Here is a 14,087-nt window from a genome sequence, read left to right on the forward strand (position 1 = left end):
AACTTTATCCCCCATAGTCCTTCTTACCTCAGCCCATTTGCCCCCTCCCACATCCTGTAAAAGGACGCAGAGTGGGTCAGACTTGGAGCTGATGTCCTTGTCAATGAGGTGGTCACATGAAATGGACAGCTGAACCAAGGTCACACAGTGGGCCATCTGGGGGGAAAAAGACCTGAATCAAGCACCTTCCTCACCCCTCCCTGACTGTAGGTCCCAACTTGTAAAGTCAGCTGGCTTCAACCAGGCAGGGCTGAGCCTGTGTCTACCCCCATGACACCCAAGGAAGAGAAGGCCCTATAGCTTCCATATTCCTCCAATCCCCCTGGGTAAGCTCAATGGGATGGGAGATGGTGGTTACAACCAACCCTGGTCCAAGAATATGACGGGAAGATGCAGAAAAAGTGTACTGGCCTCCAACAACAACTCTGACCCCAAACTAGTCCTCAGCCCAAAACTGGTCCCAATCCTAATAACATTCCCCAGACCCAGACTCCAACCCTGATCTTCTCACAGACCAATGAATCTCACTCTGATGCCTTTACTGGCCCCAGACCAGACCCTAATCCAAGTTCCAAGCCCAATACTGCCCCCAATACAGCCATGATCTAGATTCTGCTCCCCAAAGTCTCTTCCTCCAATGATTTCCCACTAACCCTGGGGCCCTACACCTTGAGGCAGAGTTATGATCCCCGACACGGATTCTCCTAGCCTATAATCAGCTGTTCAGGTCCAACTCCTCACTATTTTTTTTTTTTTTTTTTTTTTGCGGTATGCGGGCCTCTCACTGTTGTGGCCTCTCCCGTTGCGGAGCACAGGCTCCGGACGCGCAGGCTCAGCGGCCATGGCTCACGGGCGCAGCCGCTCCGCGGCATGTGGGATCTTCCCGGACCGGGGCACGAACCCGTGTCCCCTGCATCGGCAGGCAGACTCTCAACCACTGCGCCACCAGGGAAGCCCCAACTCCTCACTATTTGCACTACCTAGTCCAAGCCATCATCATCTCTCACCAGGCTTACTGCATTACCCTCTTTTAACAGGTCTCCCTTATCCTATGCCATCCTCACCTCTACTCCCTCATCCTCACACCAACAGGCTACTCTCAATACAGCAACCAGGGTGATCCTGTTAAAACATAGGTCATGTCATACCTCTACCCAAACCCAATAATGATTTCCCATTGCTTAGAAAAAATCCAAACTCTGCATTGGCCTACAAGGTTTTGAAAGATCTAGATCTCTCTAACTTGATCTCCTAACACCTTCTTGCTCACTCCATTCTGGCAACACAGGTCTGCTTGTCATTCCTCAAATATGCTTGTTTCTACCTCAATGCCTAGAATTTTCTTCCCTCATATAACCCACACGGCTTGCTGTTCCCTCACATTCTCTCTAGGTCTCTATTCAAAATCATCTTCTTGGGCTTCCCTGGTGGCACAGTGGTTAAGAATCTGCCTGCCAATGCAGGGGACACAGGTTCGAGCCCTGGTCTGGGAACATCCCACATACCGTGGAGCAACTAAGCCCATGCGCCACAACTACTGGGCCTGCAACTCTAGAGCCCGCGAGCCACAACTACTGAAGCCTGTGCTCCTAGAGCCTGTGCCCTGAAACAAGAGAAGCCACTGCAGTGAGCAGCCCCCGCTCGTCGCAACTAGAGAGAAAGCCTGCGCGCAGCAACGAAGACCCAACGCAGCCCAAAATAAATTTAAAAAAAAATAATCTTCTCCAGTTTGAAGGAAAAGTTTCTCCTTTTCTGGCCACTCTAAAATTTCAAGCCTACTACCACTGATACATCACATACCCATTTCCTATTTTTTCTATTTAGCATTTATCACTGTCTTAATATACTATATATATTTATGTAATTTGTCTTCCCCACTAGAATGTAACCTCCATGAGGGAACGGATATCTGTCTGTTCTATTCACTGCTCTGTCTCAAGCACCTAATAAATATTTGCTGCATGAAATCCAAAAGGCCATCTCCAGCCTCTGCTCCCAGCTTAGCCATCTCCAAACTGACTGGCAATCAAACAGCACCAAGGTTCTCCATCCATTCCTTTTGCTAGAAACACTACCTTCTTGCATGGATCACCATGACTCTCATATAAACCCCGCCTCCTAAGTCACCATAACAGTTATCCTCAGACTCCTCACTAACCCTATGTCCCCCCGACCGATACGCCTGCGACCATCTGTACCAAGAGTGCAGACGACGTCAGATCTCTCACCCAGCTTCACTCAGCATTCCAGGTTTCCCAGCACTATACCCCAGGACGCCTCCAGCCTCAACCTCCCCTAAACTGACCCTCAGTCAATCCCTCTCCCAACCCTGCCCAGTTAGTGCTATTCCCATCTTAGTGCCTCATGGTCTCTGTCTTGAATGCTGTTATCAACCAAAATTGGAATGATTCTTAGAGTTCAACTTGCTTCACATACTGTCCCCTCCATAGCACCTCAGTCTCTGCTTGAATGCACCCAATGATGGAAAACCCACCACTCTTATAATCCAATCATCAGAAAGTCCTGCTCCATAAAGTCCTACCCAAACTAACCCAAGTCTGTTGAATTCTCACTTCTACGCATTATTCCTATTTCTTCCCATCTAAAATTCCCCAAGAAAGCCTTATTCCGTCTCCCTCTGAGAACCATCTGATACCTGGAAGCAGTGAACTGCAAGCTAAAATCTGGAGAAATAGCCCCAGTTCTTTTGAATATTGCCACTAGAATGTGGCTTTTAGACTTCTGACCAGCCTGATCACTGCTTTGGAGGTTCCCCAAGGACAGATCCAGAGCACAATACATACTCCTGAGGGAACAGAACCACAACTTCCCCCGTCATAATCCGACTCCATGCTTCTCACCTCACACATTCTCTCAGGCAGTGTTTGCATAGTACAGAGACAAAGAAGAATGATCATTTCACCATTGCTCAGAACAGTAAAAAACCTGAGACCACTTAAAGGTCTATCAATTAGGTGGTGACTAAGTAAATTACGGTACTTAGTCAATGGAATGCCAAGTAGCGGGTAAATAAACAATTAAGGCAGAAGTATACTGGTATCATATGAAAAAATAAAGTTGCAAAAAAATGGTAAGAAGACTATAACCCCATTTTAAACTTCAATTGTATGTGTATATACAATAGATTTAAATACATATACAAAATAAATACACACAAAAAATGGAAGACACACCAAATAAATGCAACTTTTAGGTACACCTCAGAGGAATGGAATAAAGGTGAGAATTTTACACACTCTTATACACTTCTGTATTGTTTCAATATTTTATACTGTTTGTTTTGTATTTTATAAAGGGACTCATTAGCTTTTTGCCCTAATCCACACCTCATGTCCTCATGACAATTCATTCTAACTCCAAAGCCTCTATACCTTCACTTCAACAACTTCTACCTTACTTCAGGCCCCATTGTTTCTTGCCTCCTCCCTGGTTTTTCACCCATACCAGTGCCTTACCTAGTCATCCCTGACGCCAGCTTCCAGAAAATCTCTAAATAGAAGCCCTGTATAGTAGCTGCTCATGGCCCTTAGTTTCAAAGCCTAACTCCCTAGCATGGCCACCTTGTGGCACAACTCCAGAGGGCCCATCTATACAGAACTAAGTAATTGTCTAATACGATGACCCTGCACCTGTAATTCAACCTTCAAAGCCCTTCTTAGACTGTTCTACCTCCTGCCGTTCCACCATCCACCCAACTAGTCATCCAAAGCTATTTCTCATTTCTCAAACACACAGACACAACACACGCTGATACCTGACTTTTCTGCCTAGCAAATACCTTGTCATCCATGGTTATGCTGTGACATTATTCTTATATGAAGTTTTGCCCACCTTCCCCAGGTTGGATTTATCTCTCCTCTGGATGACTGCAGTGGTTTCTTCACCAGTTTTTCTGTATGTGTGTGTTTGCACATGCACGTGCATGCGCGCGGACACACACATACACACTCACAGCGTTTATTAGCCGAACAGAAACCAGCTCATGCCGCTTCTCTGCTTAAAACTCTGGAATGGCTTCCCAAAACACTCAAAATAAAATCCAAAGTTCTTACCATGGTCTACAAAGCCCTGCAAGACCTGACCATCACCTAACTAATCATCTAGTCATGCAAGTACGTTCCAGCCAGGTTTCATTTCTGATCCACATACACTCAACATCAATCTCATTCCCCATCTCAGGGGCTCTACAATGTCTTCCCCCACATACACTCCAGAAAACAAATAAGCTGTATTAGAGTAGGAACTATGTCTGGTTCGCCTACCTCTATATGTACAATACCTACAACAGTACCTATCCTATAGTAGGTACTCAGTAAATATTTAGTGACTTAACGGTGAAACCACTACATCAGAATTTTTACTTTTGTCTGTCTACCCTCATAATCTTGGCTCCTTGGAACTGGGGCTAGGTATTATTTCTGTATCCCTAATACTAATGCTTAGTTGGTACTCATAACCATTTACTGAATAAATGGTAAGTGTGCTTCTGCTCAACTCAAACCTTCATGCCTTTTCCATTTGAACTAATGTCCAGCAGTAATGCAGAAGTTGTACTCTTCTACAATGCAGGACTCCTAGAATTCAATGTTAAATGATAGTCAATTTAAAAATGGGCAAAAAAATTGATCTGATACTTCATAAAGGAAAACATATGAATTGGAAATAATCAAAGGAAGTGATCAATAGCACTAGTTATCAACGAAATACAAATTAAAACCACAATGAGATACTACTACATATCCATCACAATGGCTAAAAGTAAAAAACTGACAATACCAAATGTTAGCAAGGATGTGGAATTCTCATACGTTGTTAGTGAAGGCACTAAATGTACCATTTTGACGGTCTGGCAGCTTATTAGAAAACCAAACGTATATCTAGCCCAAGAGCAATTACACTCTAGATTTTTATCCAAAATAAATAAAAACATTATGTTCACAAAAAGATTTGTACATGAATGTTCATGGCAGCTTTATTCATAATAGCCAAAAATCTGAAACAGCCCAGTTGTCCATCAATAATGGATAAACAAACCATAATGTTTGTATATGTAATAGAAAACTACTCAGCAAAAGAAGAAACAAACTATTAATATCTGCAACATGGATGAACCTGAAGCATAAAATGCATAGTTACACTTTATAAAGTTTTATGACAGGCAAAACTAATCTATGGTGAAAAAATTCAGAATAGTGGTTGTTCTTCCCCTGTCCCCCAGGGGAGGGGGAGGTATTAACTGCGAAGAGGCAGAAGAGAACTCTAGGGAGAATGTGAAAGTCCTTTACCTAGGTAGGAATGTGAGTCACAGGTGAATTTGTCATTTTCATCCAATGGTACACTTAAGGTATATACATCCTACTGCATGTAAATTTTATCAACCCCTACCCCAAACCCATAAACAAATATTCAGGATAAGGCATATGGAAATATTTATGGGTGAAGTGTGCTGATGCTCACAACTTCTATGAAATGCACCGAAAATTAAAATGGTGTGCTGAATGGATAGATGTGGTAAAACAAATATAAACTGTAGAATCTAAATGGTGGATACATGGGAATTCACTGTATCATTTTTTCAACTTTTCTTATGTTGAAAGTTTTCATAATAAAATGTTGGGGAAAAATTTAAATGGAGGGCTACAGGTTTATCCCTGATAAAGACTTTGTTGTGGGCCTTCCCTGGTGGTCCAGTGGTTAAGACTCCAAGCTTCCACTGCAGGGGGCACGGGTTTGATCCCAGATCCCACATACCACGCAGCACGGCCAAAAAAAAAAAAAAATGTTGTGAACTATGAGAGCATTAGCAGTAATTAACTGTGGTGGTAAGATTACAGGCAACAACTGGAACTGCTGCCCTTCCCCTCACTCCATAACTTCTGAAAGATCCCAGAAAGAGATGCTTTTGGTGGGGGCCAAATACATGCAGAGGGTCAGGAGCTTCCTCCTGTGCTAAGCCTCTATCTCTAATAGACTATTCTTTTCTAGTCTGTTACCATTTCTACCACTTTCTCCACAGCTGGTCCTATTCTATCTTTTTTCAGTTTCTTCTCTGCCCAGACTAAAACCCCAACCAGAATGCTGTGGGCCCACATATGCCCCAGGAGCACACGGAGCTAGATTTCATTCTGAGAGGTCAGAGCTTCCTGGATAACTACAGTTTTGTTTTTTCACAAATCTGACTTCTACTTTCTCATTGGAATTAGTGACTCTTATAAGCAAATCTTTATAATGTGCAGTTTTCTATCCTTTGAGTCATATTCCCTTTAAATCATCTAATGCATGAGATTATTAGTATCTCCTAAATCCTATTTATCTCCTTTAAAATTTACCTCCAAACCTACCTCTGTTTGGAAATCTTCTGTAGTTAAAACTAGTTCATGTCACTCTTCTGTCCCCTATCCCTTTAACAGGTACATACTTTACACCATCCTCATTTACCTTTCATCTAGTCTCATTAATCTCATGGGATTGTCAGCATCCTTTATAGGACTGGAGCTTTACAGAAGTTTATTAAATATTACATTTAAGTGACTCAATAAAAGGAGTCTCAGAAATTTTTTTCATTTATTTTTGTAAGAGACATCTGGCTAATACTCGCCAGGTCTTTGTGCACTCTCTTCTGAATCAGCGTGTCTTGCCTGGATGTCTGTAATAGTCTCCATCTGGTCTCCCCATTTCCACTCTCAGTCCCTTCCGATCTCTTTTCTATGTTGAAGTCAGAGATCTTCCCTGATTCCAAACCAACAAAACCCAGCTTCTCATAAACCTATCAAAATGTGTAACTTACTTGCTTATTATCTATTTCCCCTACCAGATTATATAAATTCAATAGGGGATGGACCAGATCTGTCTTATTTCCATTCCAGTGACTCATACATAGCAGGTGCTTTATAAATAACTGCTGAACTAATGCTAAAAGAAAGGAGTGATAATCCAAGGATTCTCAGAAATAACCCAAATCTAGCCCTGGCCTGCTGCAGAAGCCATCAAGGGAGAAGTGAGCTTTCCAGGAATATTCAATACAAAAGCCTAGCTTGTTAACTCTGTTTGCACCCACAATCCACACCTTTCCATCTGGGAAAGTGCAAATGGAAACAACTGAGTATTCAGCACCAACCTTTCCTGCTTTTGCTTTCTACCACTTGGAGTCTCATTCCCTTCACTCGCCCTTGTAGACCGCTTTCCTCTGCTTACCCCCATCGCCAGCCAACCTTAGTGCTTCCCAAGCCTCATACCCTGGCAGGGCACTTTCTCCAGTATTCCTTAAAGAAGCTATATACACTCTCATTTTTATAACTTAAAATTCACAAAATGTCAGAAATTAAAAGGAACTGAGTGATCATCTTATCCAAGTTCCTCAATTCAAGGCAGAGAGGGAAGAAGTGATTTGGTTATGGAGACATATACATCGTTAAGTAAAATGAGGACCAGACGCTTATTCTGACTCCCACCTAGTCTTAAGACTTTAGACTGTAGTTAACACCCTTCTCTACTGAAATAACCTCCCTTCTTATATTTAATAGCAATCTGATATAGTGGGCAAGAGTATGAGTTCTGCAGTGAAGTAACCAGGCTCCAAGTACTGGCTTTACTCCTTTCTAGCCACAATGAGATACTATTACACACTCACCAGAATGATGTCCTATCTCTGTAATTTGGGCAAAAATTTTACTCAGGTGTAAAGTAAGGGATATTATCTACTTCTGAAGATTGACATAAACATTGTATGCAAGATGCTTAGTACAGAGCCTGATACTATTATCACCAGTAAGTGTTAGCTATTATTATCCTTCAAGCCTAGCTCTCATATGCTCCCCTTTTCATGATCTTTCCAGCACTCAACAACTTCTCATTCTGGACTGCTATACTCAAGCCACACCACAATTGTACCCTGTCAATGTTTCTAGCTCCTGTCAATGAAATAACAAGCTTCTTTAGAAAAGACGCTGCTTCAGCATCTCCTATGTCACACAGAACAGACCTGAGCACAGAATGGGAATTCAAAACACCTGAGGGAGGCTTGCAGCAGCGTGCCAGAGCAGGCTTGTACAGTTTGCAAGAGAGAATTGTAAAGGAATTTTGTAAGCAGGTGGCCTCGTTAAGTTTTAAACCACAGAAATTGGGCAAATGCTAAAAATCAGGGCTTCCCTTTGCCCAGCTAGCCAGTTGACTAGCACGTGACTGTTGATAGGGAATCTCACTGCCAATAGGCAGTAACTCACCCTTCATTTTCTTTGGCTTCCCCTCTACTGCCTCGGGAGATTCAATCTTGGCTCTTATAAATCCAAGAACAGATCTTTCCTCCTGGATCTAGTTGGATCCAATTCAGTGCCAACTGAGCTGAAACTCTTCAGTTGTTCACGTTCAGGAGTTACACTGCCTTCCTCCATTCCCAAAAGCCTAACAAGGCAAGGCACCAGACTTCAACCCCATTTCCAGGCTGTGAGGAGGAACAGAGCACCCATCTGTATGGCAGGATCACTCATTCACAAACCAAAGCCACGCCCTCACTCGTGTTGCCTGCCTTGGCACACTGGAGCAGCTGAGATGCTGGATCAAATCTTGAAAACCCATCAGGAAATTCTCCATAAGCTCCCAATAGGAGAACACCACCCAACGGAGTACTCTTTTCTCATAAGATTGAAAAAGACAAACTACACCCATCACCACCACTCTTCGTTTCCCTCTCTGCCTCAAGGGACACGATGAAGGTAGACAAAGTATTTCTACCCCTGCCTCTCCCTCTATAACTCAGGAATTCCCCAAATTTAAATCAGCAGCCTCAAGGACAGTCCTCTTAGGTCACGAACTGAATCCAATATGCAAATCCTTACTACAAAACTACACATTCTTTATTCATACATCTGACTAAGAGCTACTAACGTGTTTATAAGCGAAAATCTTAAGCAATAATTTGATTTAGATCCATATAATACTAGGAAGTCTGGCTGCCATGCAGCATTTGGCAATATTAGAAAGCTTAAAATGTGCATGTTCACACAAAAAGTGAAAAGTGGGAAAATAACGGTATAGTAAATGGTCACAGGGTTTCCCATCCCGCTGTATTCTACAATGGTCAAAAAAGTTTGGAAGCCACTGATCCAGCTCCAACGTCCCAAAAAGACTTATCCAAAAAATGGACAAATCCAACCTGTGTGCAACTCTCCAAAGGGAAGCTAGCTTGAGGAGAGAATTAGATATGGGAAAGGAAGCAAACCAAGAAGGAACACATGGCCTTCCACCAAGATAGAACTGTATCTGAGTGGACATTTTTCCCCTCGTGACTTTGAATGTGCTTAAACAAAGCCGCCACCTTCTTACTTCAAAATAAGCATTTGGAGCATTGGCACAAGGCTGGAGCCCCCTCCCCAGCCAGCTCGGGACCCATGACAGAAGAGTGCTGCCACTGGCCTCCCATATCTCCCCCCACAAAAGTCAGGGAGAGGAAGGAAACGAGGAAAGGAGGGGCTCTGCCTCTGGAGTCATGCAGACAGATGATGACTGAATAATCTCTGTTCACCCCTTATCAATGAGACTTTGGGCAAGTTATTTTGCTTCTCTTTGCCTGGATTTCTCCATCTGTAAAGTGGGGATAATAACAGTGCCAACTTTAGAGGATTATTTTGAGAATTAAATGGGGCTAACCATGGAAAGTGCCCCCTGCCTGACCCAGTGTAAGTGCCCTACATGTGTTAACTGCTCCTCTCTTCAGTGCTCATAAACGGATCCTTTTACTGTATGGTATCATCTACTTGTTGGCTGACGAGACACCCAGGAGGAATGCCTCAGTCTACCTGCTCCAGAGGACCTAAATGGCAGGAAAGGAACAGCCTCCAAAAAGGGAAATGAAGACCCTTCCCTCTTTTCTCTCCTAATGAAGTTCTCAAGCTCAAGTGTGGAACTGCTATCACAAGCAGTAGCCAGACCAAAACTTTTAGTTCCACTGGTCTCTCTTTTAAGGTTCAAATTAACTACAGATTTCCAGAAAGAAATGAAATAGCTGGGTTCACAGAATCACAGAAATTTAAAACTGAATATAATGAGATTATCTAATTTCACCCCATTTTGTTAATTAATCCCATTACTACTGAAGACAGAGAAAGGAAATAACTAGCCCTGGGACACACAGTAACTTGGATGAACCACAACTCGCTTCCCTAAGGATGTGATTTCCATCCATTTTACCAACAGCTCACACCTTGTGTAATCCAGTTCAATCTGAAGTCCACTTGGCCACTAAAAGAGCAGTGAGGCTCATGTGGCCTCTTCCCATGATCTACACTAATCTTGCACACAGATCAAAAATAATTCTGCACCCACCACACATTCTCCCTATTTGTCTGCCAAGGCAAAGGAATCAAACGAATAAACTTCAAATAACAAGCATGAATACAGCAAATAAAGTAGAAAATGTGACTTCTACCAAAATTTTCAAAGAACACCTACTGGGCAGCCACCTTTGCCCTCATCCTGCCCTGGTGGAATCTATATATTTAATCTATGTTCTTTAAATGAGACACCTGCCTCTCTATTGCCTGCAGAGTGTCTAAGACAACAGTACTGGACCACCTTCCTTACCATCTCCAGGGCAAGGGCATCAACAAGAACTTGTGCATCTCCAGTGTGCAGTGTGACCAATGGCACAAAAGGTGTTGAGTTAATGAACAAAAGCAGCAGACCAGAGCCCCTGGAAAAGAAACCAACCTACTGCTGATAACGCAAGCCCCCTCACTGGAATAAATTTACTTGGGATACATGGGAAATCTTAAGATGGGTTGATCTTCAGAATTCAATATGTTAGGAAAGCTGAGAAATTAAAAGAGAGAGGATTTCAAAAATAAAGACGCTACGTTACAGACACACAATGACTTGCCCACTTGCCATTGTGGATGGCGTACAGAGTGGAGGGGAGAGATTCTACTTCTGTGGCTGCTTCTAGTGCAGGATTAGTAATTTTACAATATAAAACTGTCACCTAGTTAACCTCCAGTGTTGCCCATAAAAAAGGTAACTGAGGCAAATTCTCAAAAACAAAACTAACCTGCAAACACAACAGGAGGGGTAAAGGTTAGGAGGAATGCAACAAAATTTGAATACTCAAGAGTGAAGAAACAGCTGAAAGAGGCGGCAAAACTAGGAGAGAAATGGCAGTGAATAACTTTTTAAATATTCTAAATCTGTGCTGTCCAAAAGGGTAGCCCCTAACCACACGCAGCTATTGAATACTTGAAATAATGCTTAGTTCCAATCACAATGTGCTGTAAAATATACACTGAATTTTGAAAACTTAGTACAAAAACAAAAATGTAAAATAGCTCAATAATCTTATATTGAGTATAAGCTGAAACTGTAACATTTAAGATCTACTGGGTTAAATATATATATATATTTTAATTTTTATTGGAGTGTAGTTGCTTTACAATGTTGTATTAAGTGTATTCTTAAATTTCACTTGTTCCTTTTAACCTTTTATAAATGTGGCTACTAGAAAATTTTAAGTGACGTCAAGTGATTCTTATTTCTACTGGATAGTGCTGCCTAACAAGATCTCCAAAGATCAGACCTGGGAGAGGAAATCTGCTGCTGCACTGTGAATCTACAGTTGTGCTGTTCAATACAGTAGCCACTAGCCACACATAGCTATTAAAATTTAATTACCATATTAGTACACATGAGAACATTTCCATTGGAGAAAATTCTATTGGACAGTGTTGGCCTAGAAGAACAAGAACCAAAAGGTGGACATTTCAGACGGAAAAGCTAAAACTGTGTCAAATTGATCTAAAACCACAAAGGAATGAATTTCAGGTAGACAACTATGCATATACGTGGTTAAATTGATGGGGAAATTCACTTAATTCTGAGTTGTTTATGAACGTATTAGAGCATTTGTTATCTGGCGGCTAGTCAAAAGATTATTAAAAAGATAAAAGGTTCTGTCCCTCTGCTAGGCCAGGACATCCCTAGAACCAACCTTTGCCTTGCCTGCCTACCTGCTCTGTAGACCATTCAGCTCAGTCATACCAGTTAGGCTGCCAGAACCTCAAGCTACGCTGTTATGGGACAACTTTAAGAGCTTTCAGGACAGGCACAATTTTAGATACTGCTACTGTGCTCCCTCACACAGTCATTTCATTTTACTAAACTAACAGTATTGTGTCCCCAAGAACACTGGTTAGAGATCGCACCTTCCCTCAGCTTACACCTAAGGATTCCATTACACTTATTTCTGTCTGACCATTCAGCAGCTGGCCAGGAAACCCTTTATCTAGTTCCTGTGAGTCATGAGTATACCCTGAACATGTATAAGTACAACTGAGCACTTACTTGCATCATTTAGGACTTTAAAGTCTTGAAGAACAGGCATTTTTTAAATTTCCTTTTCCAACACAATGTGTTAAGTGCTAGGTGCACAACACCACTCAAAACATTTAATTAGCATGGGTTACAGCTATGGCTAAGCTGTATATCCATGTGAAATTGTCTTAAAAGTTTGGAGTTAACAGATGTTTCCAATTCCAACCTGTCAATTCACTGGTCACAGAAGCAAAGGTAATCAGCATTATCTACTTCAGTAAGAGGTGTATTTGTCTTTCCACCACTTAAGCCAGATTTATAGCCAAGGGATCCTGCTGGGCCCACACTACAGAAAGGAGTTATGTATAAAGGACATGACGCCCCAACGTGTGGGGAAGTGTGGAACAAAAGAAAAATGAAATTAGCAACAGCACCTGTTAGTACGATTTAAGACCCCTTAAGTAGCTGAACTTCTTTACCCTTAAGACGTTCCCACTCTTCGAGGACTAACAAGTGATTTGCAGTACAATGTGGTTGTTACATTTGATGTGTAGCACTAATGCGTAAGTGACAAATCTTATTTCACTAATCAAGAGCTGTGAGTGAACTCACACCCACCCCCACCCCAATTAGGAGGTTAGGGCTACAGAGACACCAGTGAGGCGGCTTCAGTCTAAGTAAAACTCATAGTGCTGGTTACCAGCAGGCTTACTATACAAGCAGGTAAAAGGGGAAAACTGAGACCATCAAAATAGAGAGGGAATCAAACACCAAGGGGCGGTCTGTTTGAACACAGCATAGCTTGCTACATTGTAATACTGGGATGTGTTATGCTTATTCAACATCTTTAACTCTGTCCATATTTAATTATGTTCTCATAGCTCTATTTTCCCCAAATAGTCACCTCCTCCTTCTCTCAACATGAAATGGCAGGCCATCAGTTGACTAGGAAAAATGACATGAAACTATTAAGTCACTGAAATCACAGTCCAGATGTCCGGAACAGCTAGGGTGCCAACTCCAATGCTCTGCTGTGCTATTTAACCACTTCTCTACAGCTGGTGTTTGCTTAGTCTCTACGACCTAATGGTCAACATTTTTGCTGGGGAGAGGTTCCTGGGACTCTTGACAGAATTCAAGGAATATGGTTAATGAGCACTACACTACTTCCCTGTCCTCAGAGTTTTAGAGTGCTGCCCTCTGTCCCTGGGGCTGGAATGTTTGCATCAGATGGCTTTTTGCCCCTTCAGTAGTAGAGCAATATGTAGAAAAGCAGCTGCCACCTTAGTTGCTTGTTGCTAGTTATGTTGATCCAGAAAACGACCCATATTCTAGGATGCTTGTGAGATCCTCTGGCACAAAAATAGCTCAAGGCACCAAGGAATAGCACAGTGAAGAATTAAGATTTACATGAGCAGGCACCAATAAGAGATGAGCTTGCTTATTTGTTGAACAGAAGAATTTTCCCAGAAAAGTCACTACAGCATCAGAGAACTGTGCCACCACGAGAATACACTCTTTCCAGAACATTTTACAGTAAGTCAGTGTGATCTAAAGATTTTATGCTAAAAAGACAAAACTGATATCAAGCAATTTTTTTAATTAAAAAGGATAGCCATAAGTTTGGATTCTACCATATCCCGTAAAAGCTCTACTTTTGGGGGGTAAGGAGAACGGTGGCGATGCACAAAACTGATAGACTATTACTTGATGTAAAACAATGGAAAGCAGACAACAATGAATTACAGAAGTTGAGTGATCACTCCTGA

The 14,087-nt window shown here is 42.1% G+C and overlaps 1 protein-coding gene across 8 annotated transcripts in view; it reads right to left on the reverse strand.

The window, feature by feature from the left end:
* The window catches only part of CPNE1 (copine 1), a 37,111-nt gene that overhangs the window by 7,573 nt on the left and 15,451 nt on the right, over positions 1-14,087 (reverse strand). For all 8 annotated transcript variants that reach the window (XM_022592555.2, XM_022592552.3, XM_022592553.3 and 5 more), the window contains one exon: positions 28-156. In XM_022592555.2, coding sequence (XP_022448263.1) covers positions 28-156 — 129 coding nt within the window. The remainder of the gene's footprint in view (positions 1-27; positions 157-14,087) is intronic.

The sequence above is a fragment of the Delphinapterus leucas genome, chromosome 15 (assembly GCF_059928025.1).
Source record: "Delphinapterus leucas isolate spDelLeu-1000000601 "Yukka" chromosome 15, BTC_Dleu_Yukka2, whole genome shotgun sequence".
Taxonomy (NCBI): domain Eukaryota; kingdom Metazoa; phylum Chordata; class Mammalia; order Artiodactyla; family Monodontidae; genus Delphinapterus; species Delphinapterus leucas.